Raw genomic sequence first — 21,671 nt, 5'->3', positions numbered from 1 at the left:
ATAATATGGGATTGGGAATCGATGAGATTGTATCTATTGCGTTATTATGAATGTTTAATTTATCCACCAATTCGCGGAGATTTATATAGACATTTCACTTGTATTAGATTTAGTCTTGGAATGACTAATATTATTATTTTATTTTATTTCTGAACGCGAACGTGGCTTCTATGTACACATAACGAATGATTCTTATGTGCTGACTTCTCCCTCGGACTTGCTATAGTTAAGTCATCGTTATTCCAAACGATTGAGTGCAGTTGTTAGCAATAGGTAATCCAGTACAATCGTCGGATGCTGAAGATTCCGAGGGGAAAGATCGAGAAAATCTCAGAATCACAAAATGTACCGACTAAACAGGTCATAGTCGCTGAATGCGCAAAATTTTTTTTCGCAAGACGCTTCTAAATAAAGATAGATTCCAATCTCGCGGAGTAAAGTACTCGAAGATAATTTTAGCAATTATAAATCAATAATTGCACGCAGTGCGCATATCTAATTGTTCCAACGAAACGGAAATTACACATTCATTTCTCGTAAGGTACACTACAACCCTACCTTTGTAGGGATAAAGTCTCGAGTGTATCAGATCCATTATTTTACGCGGAAGAATCACCTGTCTGCCTACCTGTTACTCGAGCTAATGCGCGTGAAACTCATTACAATGCATAAGGGGCGCAGCGAATAACCCTTTATGCTAATGCCGCCGAGGTAGATGTTACACTGGGGTGATTTTTATCGTGCATTTTAAGGCTCATTTACTTAATGAGCCGCACAATATGCACGTTTAAGGTACCATTTGCGCTCGAAAATGACCATTATAATATTACGACACGTGATGACAATTCTCCCATTAGTTACTCTATCACCATTATACACTAATTTTTCTTGTTTACACGTAATATTATATTATATATTACCGTGCAATACATAATTATCTCATTCATAGCGTGTAACTAGCGTATATTTTATGTGTTCTAATATATTAGGTGTTGGAATTAATTCGTAGCGTTTTTTAATGAAAGAATGTTATTTATTTCACATGAGCATTAAAAAATACATTAATGAAAGTACTTCCCATCACTTGTAAAACGCTACGAATTAATTCCAACACCTAATATTATGTATTTTAATTTATATGTATATTTACTGCTTTTGTAAATTTACAAAAACAACAGTATGCAAGATTTTTTTAATCGATGTTCTAAAGATATACTTATTATTATATGCATTTGAACTTAAAATCATGCTCTTGTATTGCATAATAAATTTAATAGCAAAACATTACTTTGAGTTATGTGGGGAGATAAACCGATGTAAAATTTTCTTCCGTGATATTTGGCTGTAATTTCAGTTATTACAGTTATACTACGGCACATACCGTCCTGCGTTTCTTGCGGAATCCATAATAACGACGCCCGCAACAAACAATACAAAAATTATGTTCACGAGAGTTCTGCAGGAGTTTTGCAATCTTTCCCTGTAGTTTCATCTCGAAGAGTGTCGAGAGCCCGCCATTTATTCGAGACACATGACGAGCGGTTGCGATAGTATATTGGTGAGGTGTATACATGCGTGTATCCGTGTATCTAACTAGCTGTGTGTGCACAGCACTGCAAAAATATATCTCGAACTTACGCCGGTAACTTTCTCGATTTAGAAATGATTTGCGAGCATTGAGAAGAAGTAGCAATTTCTTCGTTCGGGAAGCAGGATGCCGGCGTTCGTTGCTCGCTTATTAACTTTTAATCTGTTGACGTTTTTGCATTTTATCGACAATTTCTCGGACAAACGCGAAACATTTCAGTTATTGCGTGCTTCTTCAGCGCAAACTTCTTAACTGACGTTAATCTAGCATAAACAGTGCTCGCAATAACCATATGCAATTTACTTAAATCATGACATTTCTACAATTTAGAGGATTAATCTGTTGTTTCTGTATAATTGGACATTTTCAGACAAAAATATATGAGACAAAAACAGTTTGATATAAAAAAAAATCTCAATTTTTAATCCACTCAATTCTTGTTTGATTAATGTTATTATTAAGACAATTTCTGATTGCTATTGACGATATATTTCAATTATTTCTACATGAATTACTTTTGTTAACTGTCCAGACTGGAAATTATGTCCACTATATTGTCAAGCAGCTTCCACATTTCTGACATCTCTCGTGTAAGAAATTTCATGCCTCGGCAGTGATGTACATCTCCGTATACTTATTGTGAACATCCGATTCGAAGATGATTCGAAGAGTGAGTCGAAACGTCATTGTATTATACTTGTATTATTGAAAATTTTTTTTGTATTGAAATTATTACTGCACATAATTCGCATTTTTTCGTCTCTAAATCCTTTTGTCAATCACAATGACTTTTGTCACAAATCTTACTTTACGTTGTTTAAAAGAATCTCAGGAAATCAAGGTAGCTTAAAACTGATTCGATTAAGGAAGCAGAATGCGCGAGAAATTTTCTATCGCTTAGTAATACGACACTTGCCTATCTCATGAGCGCAGATATATACAGCTCCATCATAAAAAGTCCACACCTCTATCGTAACCGGAGTTCCTGTGATCTCGCGCCCTCTCGAACGAAGAGGTTTCTTTTAATTAAACTGCCCCTACCCCTTGCCGTCTAGTTATCCCGTCTTTTCCGGCAAAAACGGGATTCTCGAGAGACATAACAACCGGCAGCACGCGTTATCAGTGCTCACCAGCGATCCAAGCACTCCCCCCAGTCAGTTTCCATCCCTTCTGACGCAGATCCGACTTTGGCTTTGTTAAAACTCACTCTCGAGTTGTTAACGATGATACATCCTATCGTCAGGATGTAATACCGAAATATCGTAATAAGTTCGAAAATAAAAAAGGAAAATTAGAAAGGATTAAGAGCTTAATTATAAAGGATTAATGTAAAGAATTAAATTGAGAATCCTAAAATGTTATCAATATTAATACAGTATTGCTACACTGAAAGAAAAGATTGGTTGAATTGATTGTAGTAGTTAATTTTTGATTGCAGCAGCCAATTTTTGATTGTGTTAGCCTATCCGTAATATTAGTATAAGATTTCGACAGCTAATGCAACAAAAAATTGGCTGCTGCATTGAATTAAAAATGCTATGCCATATTTTACCACCTAATTTGCTGCAGCAGCCAATCTTTTCTTTCAGTATATCAATACGTAAATTTTATGTGTAAGAAAATAGGCCACTCTTAATTAATGTAACAAAATTTTTACAAACATTTTACACTTTTAATAAGAAAATATTTAAAATATTAATTTAGACTTTTATAAACAAATAACTTAATTAATTATTAATTATTATTAATTAATTATTAACATAAAGAAAAAAAAGAATAAACACTATTAAATCAGTCTTAAATGATATAAAATACTACGTAGTGTTCAATATATTTCTTCATAACATTTAATAAAATACGTAAATACGGTAAAATATATAACATAGAATTGTTTAAAAATTGCAATCACTTATCGTAATCTCTTATAATATTAATTATCAGGGAATCGAAAATGATACATTGATGGATTTAATTAAAAGCTTAGGTATCCCACTTATCTTATCTTTTAGCATAATAGATTGTGAATTTTCTGATCACTGAAAACATAGCTTAGCGTTCAATAACTTCACTTATACATAAAATTCACGTATTGATAACATTCTAGATTTAAGAATTATATTTTGTAAATATTGAAAATTTAATAGCGATTTTTTAGCATTAGTTTAGCGTTTTAAATTCCCCTCAGACGTTCTTTTTATAATTGAAATCACATACATATATGCTGAAAGTTTTTAAAAATTCCGAAATCTTTATTTGTTTTTAACGTGATATACATATAATAATTTGATGATAGTCTTATTGTATATTTAATTAACGCCCATCTATCTATTTTTATCTGTTACGCGATGACAGAAGCCTTAACTCATGTTTCTCAGCAGAAATAAAAGAGATCAAACGCGACGGTATAGATGAGGACAAAGTTACGAAGCTGGATGTCATGCTGCACGCTCATAATCCCGAGCAACATTTCGCTGCATCTTCGCATCTTTGCTCTCGCTTTCTTCTTTCCCTCTCCTAAGCGAAATTACTTATAATATCTGTCAGCGAACAGACACGGCCGATGGCGCCGTTACCATCGTGCTGCAGCAATCCCTTGGAGAAATGCCCTCTTTATTATCTATCAGAAGCAATCTACCGAACACTTTTCCTCTTTGCTCCTTTTTTTCCTTTCGTTTTCCGTTTGTCGCTTCCTCTCTCACGTTTTCGCCTCGGGCTTAAAATCCAAGACTAATTCCAGCGAGCGTTGCTTACGTTTGTTACAATTCGTCGAAACTATGATTATGACTGATGAACAATTTCTTCAAAAGTAACTTTCTGTACGCGGAACAATTGATTCGTCATCGATTACTGCAGTTAATATTGTAGAATTGCAATGTTTCTAGTTGTCACAAAACAGATTTCACATATATATGTATTATTTTTTATATATAATATTATATCGTATAATGTTATAATTTCTTTTTTCAGTTCAAATATTTATTTTATTTATCTCATAATTAGCGATTATGTAAAATTCGATATATTTGCGTTAATGTTGCAAATACAATTTAACATCGCGTCGCATCGCCATGCAATCGTGCAGTTTCGCAATGAGTATGTAAAGATTGCGGCATTAAACGCGATTAGTTCCAGCTGCAGCAAATCTTTCCGCGCTATAATACGACCGATCGACAAAGAAATCGGACCACATCGGATTGCTCGGCGTGCAGCTCGGAGTTGACGGCTTTTCAGGTTCACTAGGAATGCCTTGAACGTCCCGGCGTATAAACCGGCCGGCTAATTTAGACCGACTGTCCCGTGAAATTACCGGGGCTCGCGGGTAATGAGAGGGTGAATGGTGAGGGATAGGCCAACCCTTGGACAGTGGCCGGCTAATCACGGCCGCTCGTTAGCGAATTGAATGCGCCGCCAGTCGTATCGGCGGGTAGAAAGTCAAAGAGAGTTCTTTTCTGCTTTAAAAAGAACCTCAGCCATTGCTCGTCTCTCAAAACTCGGCACGTTCGCAATCGCCATCACGATAGTGAATCTTCCAGGAAGCAGTCTCATTTCGCGGATTCTCGATTGACATCTCTATCGTAATAGTAATGATACATCTTATTGTGTTGCTGTAAATAAATTACGCATAATTCTTTTGAATGTTTACTTACAAACGTGAATAATGAAAAAAATAAATGACTATCATGCGACTTAACGAACATTTTATTAAAAAATTTTTATAATTGAGATTATCAAATATAAAGATGTATCATAAATATTACCTTATCCGAGAAATAGTGAAAAATACATTTAAATAATTATATTTCTTCTTGTCTAGTAGTAAATTGTTTCTAGTTAATCGAAAATTTGAGCGAATCCCACGGTAAATACCATGGGATTTACGGAGGAATTGTACAATGCATCGATTGTCGCTAACTTAATGGACACCCTATATTTGCTCATTAACGAACCCTCTGTCGCGAATCCGGAGCGCTTCCAACACGAAGGCAATGCTGACAGACGAGAAGGATGCTGAGAAGAATAAGGAGAAGAAGGTGAATCCAGACGGTGGATGGAGATGGGAAGTACAAAAGGAAGAAAAAGAAAGACGGGTCCCTCGTTACAACTTCTGCGAGGAGAGAAGCAATACGTCCAGCTTTCCAGCGACACAAATTACGTTTTCGGAACTAGCAAGCAGTCGTAAAATATCGCTAGCGGCGTTTTAAGTAGCTTCGATAAGAAAACGAACTGCGGTTAATTAATTCGCGTGACTATTAACGATTATAAATTGCTTTCTACAACCGGCGGATAATCAATGGATAATTAAGTTTGTCACATTTAAAACCTCCGTCGTGTCCATTGATTATTTCTTGGGGATATTAAATGTTCAGTGTTGTATTATCGTTTCGTTTTAGCAACAAAATTAAATTCTACATTCCGTTTGTCGTAGTAAATTTCTTCGACGATCTTGTAGACAAGTTTTCAACACCGCAAACATCATTCTTCTTGCTACTGTGATCACGACGAATAGGACGGCTATTACAAAAAGGAAAAGAAAAATTGAATTCGATTTCTTCAAAATTCTCAATTTTGTTGTTCCTCTCATTTCTTTTTCTATTTCTTTTCTTTTGTTAAACATTTCATAAATATTTATTATATCCTATGTAAAATACTTAAAACGAAATATAAGGAAGAGGGCGAATATAGGACGAGTATATCATCCGAATTAACGTATTCACTTTTGATTTGATTTCTCGTTGATCTTTTTTCTAATCCTACAAGTTTTTTCTCCTACAATCAACTCATTGTAGTTCCCCTTTAACAACATATTCAGTATTTAATTAGCAAAGAATAAATCAATGACGCTTTTAGAATTTTAAAAATAATTGAAAGGAAAAAAAGAGCAAAAGAAGATATTTTAAATTTTTCGAAGAATCTGATAAAAAGTAAATTTAGATACCCATATGAAATATATACTTAATTTTGATATAAAATTATATGTAAATTGATTCAATCCTTAACACGTCTCACTTTTTGTCTCCAAAAGAAACAAACATGGTGTTAGAAAAAGAGAGAGAGAAAGCCCATACAAAGCTCGATCTCGTTACGACAGTTTGGAATTGATACAAAAGAGTTTCTAGCCAGCTCTTCCTCGCGTTTTTCTCGTTTTCCACGTAGGGTGAAACAGTAACGTTTAAAGCGCCAGGAGGCCGCCTCCTCCGTTGGGAGGGGTGGATGAGGACCCTGCCAAATATTTGGTTAGTCTTTGATGGGCTTCGAGAAAGGACAAGGAAGATACCAGCAGCATGGCGAGAAGAAGATCCACGCAGAAGAAACGAAAAGGTAAGGAATTGAAAGGAGGGGAAAAAGATCCGAAAAGGGGGATGAGGGAAGAGGATAGAGGAGATGGAAGCGCGTGCTAAGGTCCACGAACGGAGCGGCGGATGAGCTGTAAGAGCCGGAGAATGCCGGGCATTTTTATTGGTTCCAGCTTTGGCTCTCCTTGAAACTCGGGAAGCCGATCAGCCGGACAGAAGGATCGTCGAATCTGATCTCATATGTGCCTATATTCCCTTCTCCCTCGACACATTCTGCGCAAAGGTAAAAGAAGATTTTGGGATGTGCACGCTTATCGATGATTGTTGCGTAAAATTTCGACGTTTAAAGTAATTGAATCTTTACGCGTTTGGTAATAATATAAATAATCCAAGTGTGAATAGAAAATTTATTAGATATAATTTATATTTGAGAGAGAGAGATGAAATTAAGACGCATATTTTCCATACTTATATGTATGATATTTTTATTTATTTTACATTAATTACTCTTATTTATTGTATTAAATTTTTAAAACTATATTTAATATCATAAGTCAAGTTGCGCGGTTTCAGAATCGTAGGATGGATTGCACTGGAACTTTTACAATCAAGTTCCGACTGGCCACTGGGGGTATGGGAAAACTTCATTCGCGATACACATTTTCACGATGTTCATTCGCGATGGCGGAGCATCGTGGACGCGATTCTGTAAAAATACACGGTTTTACCTCGGAGGTATATCACCCCGCTGCCTATATTCCCACCGCTCGCTATCCCCCGCTGTACAATAACATCCCGCTCTTTCCGCTTTTGTATTTTGTAAGTCAATTCGAAACATGAATCGTATAATAATTCAACGGAGCTAAGGAAAACACGACGGATATTATTCGTCCCACCTAGTCCGCCCCTCGAACGGACTCCATATTTATGGGAAAGCGGGGGTAGTTTGCGGAACGGTGGATCTTCGCATTTCCGTGCGTACGTTTTATCGCTTTTAAAACACGGTCGTGGTTATTTTCACTGTAAACGTACGAGATCGAAGGGAAGAGCCCAAGAAATAAAGATCAAATTACGCAGTAAATGTTCAAAATGCGTTAAGTCCACAAAAAAAATTCGAAATAATCCTACGCTTCAGTTGTAACTGAATGAAATAAAATGAGTAAGCAAAAAAGAAAAAAAGTTATTTTAATTAATAATGCTGACGTTTTAACTTAATTGACAGTTCCCAAAATTTCTCTTAAATAAACACGATATGTTAAAAAAAAAATAAATAAAACGAGGAAAAGCTGTTAGTAAATATTCTCTTGATCTTTTGCCTAAAATTTTACCGGGTAGGCATGGAATAATGTATGTAGTTCGCCATAGAAGCGAACTAGTTGCAATTCCAATGAGAAAACTGAGTGCTACGTGAGCTTCGTATCTCGACGGATTTCTGTCTTCTCGCCTCTCATACATATTGTGATTACTTCTCAGGGAAGAGGAGAAAGCGCGAGGAGAGGAAACACATATACGCTCACATTTACTGAAGAACGGTATAACGAAGATGCATGTTTCTCTACAAACATGGCTATAAAGGTGTAAGGAAAAAGAATTTGTAATTTAGGAAATATATATCTTTGCGTAGAAAAATTGCGTCGCAGGAGACTTCTAAATACCGAGCGCACAAACATATATGTTGCGCCGCGTTTCTCTAATAAAATTGCTAACGTATAATCTTTATAATCTTCAGCAAAACGAAAGTTTGGAGAATGAATAGTCGTTTCAACTGGAGCGAGATTAAAGTAGACTCTAAAAAGCGGGGGTTTGCGTGGTGATCGATCGGTGACGATAACGAATCGTTTCATATAACGTACAGCAACAACGATCTTATCGATGAAGTTTCCATTTCCGTTTGGCTCTGCCATTCTCGCGGTACAGTCCATCCGTCCGTCCTCTCGGAGCTTTCCCTATTCGCGTTTTCTCCATCCTGTCCCTATTTTCTTTCCTTCTCTATCCGTTTTCGTGGCTCGCTCCCACATTTTCCTCTCTCTCCCTGCTCGATATCCGGACCGATGCTAAATAGCAGAAACATAATTCCGTGAGTGCGAAGAAATTGCTTTATCGCGCGGAATAATGGTCCGTATTCACATGTAGCCCTCATAAGTCTTTTCCCCGATACTTGCACTTTTCGGAGATTGCACATGGCCAGACCGCCGAACCGCCCACGCATCCTCTTTGCATCGTCCGTCGCATGAATGCGCTGTTTCAAGATAGGACTGTACTATGGCAATGCATTGGAAAGGAGGGTACGTTGAATGGTCACGAATCGAATGTGACAGCTCCGCCGTACGCGCTACATCGGCGTTCTGACAAATGCGGGAAAATCAATACTTTGCCCATAACGTATTGCTTTATCTGCACTTGCGAACTTTGCGAACTGCTTATATTCAAAATATTATAGTGACTTAAGATTTTTACCGAAAAATTAATATTTCTGATTATATAAATTGTTCACAATTGTATTGTATAAAAAATATGTATAATAATTTACAATGAAACATTCACAGCAGAAATTAGTACGTAATCATTTATACGAACTGTTATTCAATTAAAGGAAAGAATTCTAAAATGGAATTATTAATAATATTAAAAGACCGATATATCATGTTTTAAAAACGTTACAAATGATTTCAAAAAAGATAACATCGCAAACATAAGAAAGAGTTGCTATAATAGAATATGAAAGCTTAATTGTTTAAGTATTAATATTGTTTGTATAACATACAAAGTCGAAACAAACTTACACTTACAAACACATATAAATAATTTAAAACTAAATTGAAGTATTGTTATTTAATTTTTATTTAAAAGATTTGAACAGTCTTCTTAAATTAATATCAGTAACAAGTTGTTACTAACAACACATTGGCTTATATGCCGTATATATAAGTCATATGACATATTTTATCCGACTATTCCGCCGAAAGATACGTACCTGCAGACAATTTCTTTTGCGCTTGGGCCCGCGGCGAGAAAAATTGTTAAGAGAAATTTTCCTGACTTTAAGTGACATTGATGTACGAGCGTAACCAAGAGAACGCCTGCGAGAATGTCAGATTCCTTTACTCCCCGCGAAAAGCACAGAAACCAACACTCCAACCGGGTAGCGCGATTACGCAATTAAAAAGTATGAATTATTAAGCTGCGCGTAATTTCGATATCACCTCAAAATCAAAAGGTTCAGACACATACGAAGTACATACATACATCTCTGAATAAAAATGGACACGAAAAAATATGTGTGTGTGTGTGTGTGTATGAGAGAGAGAAGAGGGACAGGAGATGCCAGTATATAATTAAATGTTCGTAATTTTATAAGTTTGCTCTCGTAATGGTATATAATGTAAGAACAATGAAATATAAATTGTAACATTCTGTAACAGACTTCCTGGTTGAGTCAATCGAATCTGGTAATTATTCTTTCTTTAATTGTGCACTAATTATCTCGAAGTAGTACTTGTTTCTATACGATGGGGATCACAGCCTATAATTCGATTTATACATCGAACCGCTCTGGTAATTAAAAGCATTGTCAGAGCAGAATACATGGACAAAGGGATCAAATACGTCGAGGAAAAAGACGTTCTTGTTTAAGTTCAACTGGTAATGATTAGTCGCTAGTGAAATCTTAATGTAACTTACATTGAGGAATGCATTAATTGTGATGTGCAATTAGCATGATGGAATTATAAGAATCCGGATAATTGAACAATAATTATCTATGACGAATTATATAATGTAAAAATAATATATAATAACACTTAATATTATATAATAATAATAATATGATAATATATAATATATGCGATAATATATAATATATATAGAGTGTGTCTCTATATATATGATCATTAACGTGACTCTTATATTTTTGCAAGACAAGGTAGAATCAAATATGTTTAAAAGTTGATAGCCTGATAGAATATAACAAATAAATTAATGAATAAATTGAACAAATTGAATTTTTATAACTATATGAAGGTTACTTTTAAATGGAATTGTCTAAACATATTTTTTATTCGATCTTACGCTGCAAATAAAAAGTGTTCACATTAGATGGAACTTCCTGTATATTCTAGAAGAATAATAAATTAAATTAGTAGAATTTAATTTATTATTCTAATTTTTATTTAAAGAAAAACATCTACAATCATGTTGCTTTCATGTACGATGATTTGACAACGGTGGTTCCGTCGTCGAATACGAGTCGGGCTTACGTGAACGCGCGACTTTTTATTCGCAGAGGGATGAAAGTCGTGTCCTGCGGGGTGGCGAGTGTCGACAGTTCTCTCTGAAAAGAGCGTAGCGGGGATGTTGGCAAATACGTAGGACGCATTCAGATCAGCGTCGGCCAAGAACCGAGGGGATCCACCGAACGGGAACGACGACGGAAAAGTAGAAAAGGTTTTTCGGAGCGCGTCAGCAAGAGACATCAGAGGCAAGAGGCCGTGCCATTTCCTCCAGTCGAATACAAATCAAATACGTGCGAATGTATCGTGCGTTGTTGCTTTGTACTTCGTAAAGATCAATGCGAGAGAACGGAAACTTCGTTTCGACAAAGTGAGGTCTCTTCATCATTTTTACGTGTATAATTAACGAATTCATCTAGCTTTAAATGATTGTGTTTTCCTAATGCGATACATATGAATCACCTGATATATAATAATTTAATATACCTAATTATTCTAAATAATTAATAACGTTTTTATTTTGTTTTATATTTATGTCTTTTTCAACTTTGTAAGTCTCATATTATTATAATATTTTTATGTTAACACGCACAAGTCACGTTTTTTATTTAAATGAATTCAATTTCTCTATATTTGTATTAAAAATCGAAAACATGAGAAAAAATTGTATCATATTTTTTGTTATTTAATTTAATATTATTTTTATAAGCTATTTATTTTATAAGCCAATTAATGAAAAAAATTTTCTGACTATTCATTGCACACTGAAAGAAGTAACGTTTTCTTCCATTACCGTTTGCGTTTTGGATAATATTATAGTCTATCAAGTCTATAACTATCTACCTTTATGTTCTTGAAATACGAGGAATCAAACGTTATAAATGTAACGACCTCGGAAAATTCTCGGAGAGCGGCTGGGAAACCAGAATAAATATTGATACACGTCAAAGGGAACGTCGCGTGTAAATGACATTCCGGGAGAATCGCAAAATGCAGCACGGCGTAATACGCGAGACGGAAAATAGCGGCAATACTTTTGAGTGCCTCGGATGGTGGCCTGGGGGACCTAGGGACCGCGGGATAAGGATTTGCTTCGAAAAGGGAGAGAGACACTCGTGCGAAATGCTACATACGAGAATGCATATGCAGGAAACATAGTCGATTTTAGGTACGTGTACACCGGGTGCTCACTACAGGGCGCTCGATACATAATCGAGAAAATTGGATACACGATAAAATAAAAAGAAAAGAATTTTTCTCATTTTTTTTAACTACACAAATATAGGAAAATTTCATTCATTTAAATAACAAACGTAACTTGTACGTGTTAACGTAAGTATTTAATATGAGATTTACAAAGTTAAAAAAAAACATAAATATGAAACAATAAATAAAGGATTATTAATTTTTGTTATGCAAATGTAAAAATATTTTATCATTATTAGGTACAAAATAAAATTATGTTACACGTTAAATGAGTTATGTAAGTTAACTAATTAATATTATTAATGTTTTTAAATTTTATAACGATAATTAAAATAAAATAACTATATAATTTATATTGAAAAAAGAAACTCTTAAGTTTAAACGCATATCATTGTAATATAAGGCGCTTATACAATATTTAAACAAGGGGATTGATTTCTAAATTTATATAAAATTGTGCAGTCTATTAGTACCGCAAAGAAAAGAACTATTCCGAAACAAAAGCGATCATGATCGCTTATCGAACTTGAAATATCGTCAGGCCAAGGGTGCCAGGATCGCCTCGACACACTGCTGGTCTTCGAGGGTCCCACAGTCCATCCCCTTCTTAGATCAATAATACTATTCCTGTGACAGCGCATGCGTCCCCCAGCATCTCCCGTTACAACCCCCCATACGCGAGCTGGTTTCCACCCCCGTTGAGCCACGTTCAGGACGCCGTGTACCCCTCCATGCAACATTCATAGCGCCATCAATATTATACGCGCGAAATAATAACCTGTGCATTTATGATGGAGGGGGTGGCTCTATCCAAAAGTCGATATAAAAAAATGTACTAGGATCATGATAAATATGCGTGCAAACTGTTATGCAAATCGATCAATGATTAGTCAAGGGTCGTGAGAAAAGATAGATTGGTGCAATTTGTCTAGTAATCGATCGATGAGAAAAGTTAGCTGAGCAGTATGTGAAAAATATACTGCTCATTAATGAAAAATATATTCCATTGTATTAAGAAATTATTATATATATATTTCTGCTGAGCACATAATTTCTTTAAAGACATTTTATTATAAATTTATTGTTAATTATATATTAAATTATTCAAAATATATGGAGTAAATATTGACAGTTTGTAATGCATTTTATCACAATATGTGCATTAATAAATGGATTATCAAGTGGGTTATCAAATATTCAAACGTATGCATAGACTGGTATAAGATTTGTTTGCATGCATTTAAATATTTCGTCATTGATAAATGCAATATCTATTATGCATGATAAATGCTTCTTATTTTGTAGATAAATATAATAGTATGCGATAAACAGATAACCTTCATACACAGATAACTGGCTATACCATGAAATTACGAAACTATATCTAGTGAAACTCGTAAACCGAGTAAGCAGCAATACGAGAAATCTTAACTTGAAAATCCGGTTTTCTGACGATTCAGATGGTAGTTAACATTCATAATAGTCACAGATCGGACTATAAAGATCACACGTAGCGTGGCAACTGTTATAAAAGACGCGCATTAGTTAAAAAAAGTCACTTCGAACTAAAGTATGAAACGCGTTACTTCGTTTCAGAAAATGATTTATAATCTTTTCTCGTCGCGATAACGTCTCGCTTATCATCAGCGTTCATCATAGTGACGTAAAAGTGTCTTTACATTTTAAAATTTAATTGCAGAAAGAAATCTAAGCGATGTGACAGTGCAATCGCATTAACTCACATTCAAAGAGAAAATTGCGGTGCAAATCTACGTCCATTCGAAATTCTCGGGATGATAAGCGGAATTGCGTGCCTGTGATAAATCGTATAGTGAGTCACGGTAATGGAAATAAAGTATGAATTCTGATATCAGTTTTATCGTTGCTTGATCTCGACGCCTTCCAGTTGGAACTGTCAGTGTCTGAGCCGTTTAGGTTATATGCAAATATATAACCGATTTGCTATACGATCTCGTGGCGAATGTAATTAAAAATCTCATTGATATCGTATTCCAACTTTGTTCATCATGTCTAAACGACTGCCGAAATCTCTGTTAACTAAAGAAACCAAAGATTATCTCTTAAGGTAAGTTCACTCATGATGAATTTTGACTTAAAAATATTGTACATATACATATAAAGTATACATATAAAGTAAACTAAAATTAATATTTTCTCAATTAAAAGACTTGAGAAAAATATTCTGGTTATATTAACAAGAGGTATGAACAAAATGCATTCTAGTCATACCAGTCAGAGTTCTGATTATCGTAATTGATTTTCTCCTTATCTTGATTAAAATGTTTGATAAATTTATCTACAAGTGTCTGATTTGTAATTTTGTGATCGAATCTATATAGAATTCCAATTAATGCAACTAGATTCTTTTTCCAGTGTGTTATTCTCTTTTCGTAATTCTTCAGTTTCTAATATTGCGTAAACCATTGATGATAATATTTTGTTCCTTTCTTGAGATTATTATACTCCGTATTTTAGCACTTGTTTAAAAGCGCAATTTATGGAAAAATAAACTACTTTTTTAAGCACGCATTTCTGGGGCCCGATATTCAATTGGATGATACCTATAGCGGCTATATCTGACATGCGAAAGCATCCAAAAATCATTAGCGGCAAAATGACTTTAGGTGAGTTCGATATATAGCTCTACCTCGGTAGACCCTTCGAAGAATTCATTCACGTTTTTTAATAATCGCGACAGAGCGAGTTGATGCGCGACTAACAGAGGGAGGGAGGGGGACGAGGCTCGAGAGGGACCTATAAAATAATTGCTGCTCGAGCGCAGCAAATAGCCGTTTATTTCTTAATGGAGCAGCACGTTGCGAATGTCTGTGCATACCGGCCTAAAACCAATCTGCAAGTAAAATGTTACAGTAAAATTACGTTTAATATTTCAAAGCGGCGCGGTTGCTCCAAATAGTTTCTTCTGAATCTCGAAAATGTCTCAGAAAATTACTATATTCATGTAACGAAGAAGCCGCTGTAAAATTATTTCTCGATAATAATGAAATAATAATAAGATGATAGGCAATAAATTTATTATATTAATTTGTATTAATTACGCTGTAATCTGTTTTCTCCTATGTTTGATGTAATTCTCTTTCTGATTTGTTAGCCTTGACCCTGTATTCCATGATATTCATGCGGTTCGCTTTGAAAGTACAACCGCGAAATTTGTTGCTGTTCGCATGCCACCTCACAAACGCCGGGGCTCAAATGGGGCAAGGTTACAGATTTCTCAATTATCACTACGGCCAACAGAAAGAGCCCGAACGGAAAAAGTAAAATGGGAAACTAGTACCCAAGCGAATATTTTGTTACAACAACTACTTATTTGCAAATATATAATAAAAATGTGAAATAATGAATTAATTTTTTTATTACTATTATCGGTTTTTGCTGTAGAATAATTTTAATAAAATAATAATAGTATGATTTAGATAGTGGGATATCGCTTTCTATTCTGACAGAACATGATGAATTACACACAAATTTAATATGCGCATAGAATATCAAAGTAATTTATTAAAACCGTAAAAGAAAATTTCTTTCAGTTTCTTCATTTCCATTATCGTGTATATATAAAACATGTATGTGCAAATATAAAATATATACATATGTTCTTTCCATTATCGGAGCATGTTATCAACCAGTAACGCTCTGATACTCACGGCAAACTTTATTGCTCAACAGATTTATTGCAACCGTCTAAGATACAAACAATAGTAGCGCGGCGTTAGATTTAACCGTGGTAATTATTATAAAAGCGCGTGAGCGTATAATATATTATAATAATTGCTAATATATTGGAAAGCCGGAGCTCGAGGATCTGGCGTAATGTACCCTGGCGCAACACTGTTAACACTGTTGCATATATACCCGAATGATTCCGCTTATTAAGTTATTCCGTTACTATTCTTCTGATAATTGTGGTTAATGCGCAGTATTTATAATTCAACGATCGCGTGCTGCGAGACCAACTTGTGAATGCTCAAGATATGTAACATATTGCTCTTCGTACATTATCTTTCCTCGCAATGATACTGATAAGATTTCGCACTTTTTCAGATATGAAGCACTCGATATTTACAATGTTCGTTAACATCATTTATACTATATATATATATATATATATATATATATATATATATATATATATAGGTATATATAGTTTTTTTTCTCATAGATATTTTTACAAATTTTAAATCAAGTTAATCTTAACAAAGATTTGATTAAATATTATTTTTCCCGTTAAATATCATTTTTCTCATTTTTTTTTAGATTTTACACGTAATTTATTTTTTTTAACGGAATTTTCACAAAACAAATTCTGTCTTCTTTTCTTTTATTCCTATTTCAGTCTTGACTCGTTTTTCCGTTTTACGTGTCATTCCCTTCTTCGTTTATCGTTATTTTCCCGTATCTAAAGGGCACAAGTTTATTCGACTCGGCCCCAATTCAGCAGTACGAACGAATGTATAAGGAGAGCAATAATTTTCTGAGGTAGCCTCTCTCGCGCGCGATACTACAGGGGCGCGGGCACGGCATGGCATGGCATGGCGGGCACTCGATCGTGCTAGGGTCATTTTATGGGATCTGGCACGGATCAGACGCACGAATCTATCCTCGGTATTTTCCGAATGCTAAGCCGCACCATTCTCCTCTCCCGACAGCGTTTTTCCCTTCGCCTCTTCGTTCTCTTTCCGTCCTCCAGTCCTGACTAGAGATATAAAATCCACCCCCGACTAGCTGAATAAATATATATGGCCTTATTAGTCCCCTGTGCTTGGCGTCGATCATGTGGCACGCCTTGCCGGCGCTCCTTTGCCTCTCGCCGATGAAAATGTTGTTTCAAATGACGTTACTCAACAATGTTTCTACAATACTCTTGAAAAGTTATTTGAAAGTGAGCTTTCGAGAAATAAATTTTTTATTAATTTTTATTTTCAGATAAAGCCATGTTAAATATTTATTGTAAGCACGTCGCACGTCGTACAGAACTGACGATAGTTGTAAAGCATCTAAATTTGTCCGTATTATCCGTATCATCCGTTTCCAGTAGTCACGAATGAGAATAATCGTTTTCTACACTCCGTCGTCGATAAGACAAATCCGGCGCTTTCCATTCACGTCCTTCGGTCCTGCGGGTTTTGTCGTGCCAGCGCGGAGACAATCGGAGAATCGTACGTGGACGAGACGTGGAGGAGACGTGGAGGAGACGAGGAGCGACAGGGAGAGTCCTTCGGGACTGATTTCACAAACAAATGCCGCCGATTGAATCCTGGCATGTTGCAAGATGGATCGCTCTCTTTGAATCACAGATTACCGGCCGCCTCTACCTTCCATCTCGCCTCGCGTCGTATCGTTCCTTCGTACCACCGCGATGTACATCGTCCTTTCCTCCTTCGCCCTTCCAGCTGGTCCACTTCGTCCTTTACGGAGACGTTTCCACCTCCGTGACGGAGGTTTCCTTCTAGTGCCGGGTATCTCGACAATTTGCCACATGCCTATGCTGTGACTCTCTCTCTCTCTTTCTCTTTCTCACCCTGTCGTGGTAGCATCTCAAATCTTATATCAATGGTAATCAAGTTGATTGAAACCATAAAATGTTGCGAGATTGATGGATTAATAAAATCTCTACATCTATATTAATTGAGTATCAAATAAAAATTACGTTTAAAGAAATTGCATCATTTGACTTTTAACTTAACTTTTGACTTATTCGATTAATTTTATTACTATGACAGTCGTTCTACTTTATTGCGTGGATGAATATTCTTTTATTGTATTTTTGTGATTATGCTCCTGATTAGGTCAGTGTTACATTGATTGTCTACGTCAAAGCTGTCAAAATAATCAGCAATCAATTTTGATAGTATAGATGAAAATTAATAAATAACGATTGAAAATAGCATTGGTATCAGTGAATACAAACATATTAGAAAGAAGAATTAAGCGTCACTAATACAATTAAAATCGTGTGAAGGACGGCGTGGTGCCTCAAACATGCCAGGCACAATCAAAGAACGTTTCCAGCGACGAGTTCAAAATAATTTGATGAAGAGGAAAAAAGCACCGCCGCAAGCGAAATGAACTGTAAAGCGGAATGCTCGGATTGTAAAGCCTCCCCCGCAGAGTTGCATGAACTGCGGAAAAAAAGAAGAGAGAGAGAGAGAGAGAGAGAGAGAGAGAGAGAGAGAGAGAGAGAGAGAGAAATGAGGGGAACGACCCTCGCTCCTGAGACTTTTCGACGCTAGGACGATCTTTAAATTAAGTGCGTCAGCTTATGACGCCCGTGTAAAGTTTTGCAGGGTGGATTTTTGATTCGCGTGCACGAGTTGAGCGGGAAAGTTCCTGAAATGCGTAGCAAATTGTGCGCCGCCGCGTCGGTGCGGACCCCGAGGGTGAAATGAATCAAGCACACCCTCGCCATGCAGGACATACATTAGGCTGACACCGGACTTACCATTCGGAATGCTGACGATTTCTTATGTCAGAGATGAAAAGGAATAAGAGTGTTTCCCTAGAAAATCGAGAAAATATTTCGTGAAAACGAACAGAGTCTTGGCACTAGCGTCATAATCATTTTAAGTATATCTGTGATATTTTTTATTATGTATATAATCGCTGCCAAAAGTTTCCAGTCAATGACTAATTTTATTGTATTATTCCGATTACTCGGCTAAATAATCTTTGCATATAAAGATCTAGTACAAGTATAATATATGCTATTTAATATACTTTAATAATTAATTAATATATTAACTACATATGTAATATATAATTTTTTTAATATCATGTTCTTGAGTTGATTATAATAAAAATTTATTAACTTATAATATAAACTGACTTGTAATATAATTGATTTATAATATAAAAAACAGATCGATACACAAAAATTATCATAAAATTATATGTTTTGGCAGCCATTGTATATGTATAATATATGAATATATACGTCGCAAATATATGTCATATTTAGGAAAAGAAATACCCTTTCCATAAAATAACTTCAGTTTTCTTTGAACTTAATAAATAATAAATATTTTTATAACAAAATTTGCTATTATATTTTGACTGAAACTGAATTAGAAGCATCTATGTTTTTTCTAAAAATACTCTAAGCAGAATATTATCCTGTAGAAATTATCTTCTACAGAATATTATTAGTAGTTATCACAAATATTAGTAAAATATAAATGTTAGCCGTTGTCAAAACAACAAAACATAGGTATTTTGAGATCTACCGAATATGGTTGTAAAAAGATTCGATCGAAAAACATCCCGTGGAATTTAATGCACCAACTGCAAGATACATCTGATAGATTCATAAAAATGTACTTTAGCCACCCCTGTAAAATAACATGAGACAGGGCGCGTGATCGTAAGTATAAGTACACCGTTAGAACGTAAAACGCGCTGTGTTAAAAAAATCATGAGTGTACTATCTTGCGCATCATTCCCCCGAAATTACATAAATATATAAATTCGATAATCCTGTTTTCCGAGGGGCGCCATAATTCGTCAAGGGATGCAAGTAATTTCAGGAGGGATGCAAAAAGAGACTAAGCATCGTCTTTGAAATTAACGTAACGTAATCTCGGTAATTCGGTGGAAAATGCAAGTGATTTCGAGAAGTAGAAACGAATGCTTGCCCATTTCCCTCGGATGAGTTTACGACGAATAAGAAACGAAGATTCACGAGAAATGACGAACGTACGAGTGCGAAAGGTAATGGGGTTGGACTGGTCGGCGCACTACGACGGGATGTTTTCGTTCCAAGGGGTGGGTCAACGTAGATGGCAACATAATCCCCGATCGAGAAACCTGGCACATGGGAACATGGGGGACATCTTATCTTCATATTACACACCCGTCGTGGTTCTCAACCTAAATTGTCAGCAATGTATTTTCACAGGTCATCCTTAAACTGATAGATACAAATTCTTGATTAATAATAGTAATGTATAGATATTTTACATATAATAATTCAATAATTTAAAAATATTTAAAAATAATTGAATAAAAATTATAAAAATTAGATACTTCCTATTATTCTATGTCCATTAATGACAAAATGAGTTTATTGCTGAGTTTATTGAGACCAATTTTATAAATGAAATTCGACCTTTTTTCCACCGAAATTTCACAAAAATATTAATTTTACGTTCTCATTTCAAATATTGCGCCACGCATATCTTGCAGTTTCTCTGCTAATGTCAAATACATTCTATCACGCAAAATCGATATCTCATAAGATTAATAAATGTCACATCGACTCTGCGATTGAATCGATCGATGCTGTATAACGCGCACTTGGATTACGTTACTTTAAAAGTTCGCAGAAGGCAGTAAACAACTTCTGCTTCGTACTGCGCGAGAATCACACGTGCTACCGTACGGATACGGAAGTAGATGGACGCGCGTGCACGTACACTCGCATACATGTACGAACTCGCATATAGAACGATTTCAGCGACTGAGGATGGTTTATGACCCGTAACCTTTCTACCCCCTTGCAACCCCTACCTTCGCAGATCTCCACCCGCTCTATCCCGCGCAACGTGACTCCATCCCCCTGTAAACTCGATCCAATATATTAGGGTTAGCTTCAGCAGGAAGAAGCTATCGACGCCGACCTACCGAATCGCCGTCTTTGCCATTTCTGCTCGTCGAACTTTCAGGATTCAATAGTTTGGGTCCTGATAATCGATAAAAAAATCTAATAAATTGCAGAGAAAGTAATTAGCTCTGAAAGAAACATGCATATCGTAGAAAATCGTATTGTTTGCCTTTGATTTGTATATTTACTGATTTTTTAAATACAGATATTTGAATATGATCCAACAAAAATTGAATTTCTTGCAGGCATTGAAATATGCAAACTATTTAATATAACGGTAATCTTAAAGAAATAGAATAGCAGTAAATAATTATTTTAAGGTAAATTTATAAACGAATTTATGAAAAAATAAAAATTTTAAAATTTGTTTCTGACATTTGAAGTTATGGCAAGAACCTCGATAACACACGACCTTTTTCCTTCGATTTCCATTTTCTCCGATATGCAGTGTTCCAACATTCAACCCTCCTTACGATTGGCCACTACAAGGGACTCCGATACGTTCTGCTAGATGCTGGGGTTGGCAACTTTGAAGGATATTTTTTATTCATGTGACGTGTTTGAGGGCGCGGAAAAACACATTCTCCCGATCCAAGCTAAGATCGAACCAGGGGAATCGTACTTCCACCTAGTCTCTCGACTAGAATCTTCAATTTTAAAATTCCCCGAGCCAGGTCTACCGTCTCGTCTCTTTCGATCAAGATAGGAGAGTC

The 21,671-nt window shown here is 35.5% G+C and overlaps 2 protein-coding genes across 5 annotated transcripts in view; one reads left to right on the top strand and one right to left on the bottom strand.

Annotated features, from left to right (window-relative positions):
- The window catches only part of LOC105148639 (uncharacterized), a 66,503-nt gene that overhangs the window by 35,846 nt on the left and 8,986 nt on the right, over positions 1-21,671 (bottom strand). The window lies entirely within an intron of this gene.
- On the top strand, positions 13,824-15,703 carry LOC105148640 (mitochondrial pyruvate carrier 1). 2 transcript variants are annotated; one of them, XM_011060469.2, is made up of 4 exons: positions 13,824-14,158; positions 14,224-14,403; positions 14,862-14,962; positions 15,451-15,703. In XM_011060469.2, the coding sequence occupies exons 2-4, from the start codon at positions 14,345-14,347 to the stop codon at positions 15,618-15,620; spliced, it is 330 nt and encodes a 109-aa protein (XP_011058771.1). In that variant the 5' UTR covers positions 13,824-14,158; positions 14,224-14,344; the 3' UTR covers positions 15,621-15,703. The 2 variants fall into 2 exon arrangements, with proteins under 2 accessions (XP_011058771.1, XP_011058770.1); XM_011060468.2 differs by having other exon boundaries at positions 13,824-14,403.

Source organism: Acromyrmex echinatior, chromosome 14 (assembly GCF_024713525.1).
Source record: "Acromyrmex echinatior isolate Ae372 chromosome 14, ASM2471352v2, whole genome shotgun sequence".
NCBI lineage: Eukaryota > Metazoa > Arthropoda > Insecta > Hymenoptera > Formicidae > Acromyrmex > Acromyrmex echinatior.
Note: the sequence above shows the minus strand (reverse complement) of the source record. Positions and strands in the feature narration are given on the sequence as shown.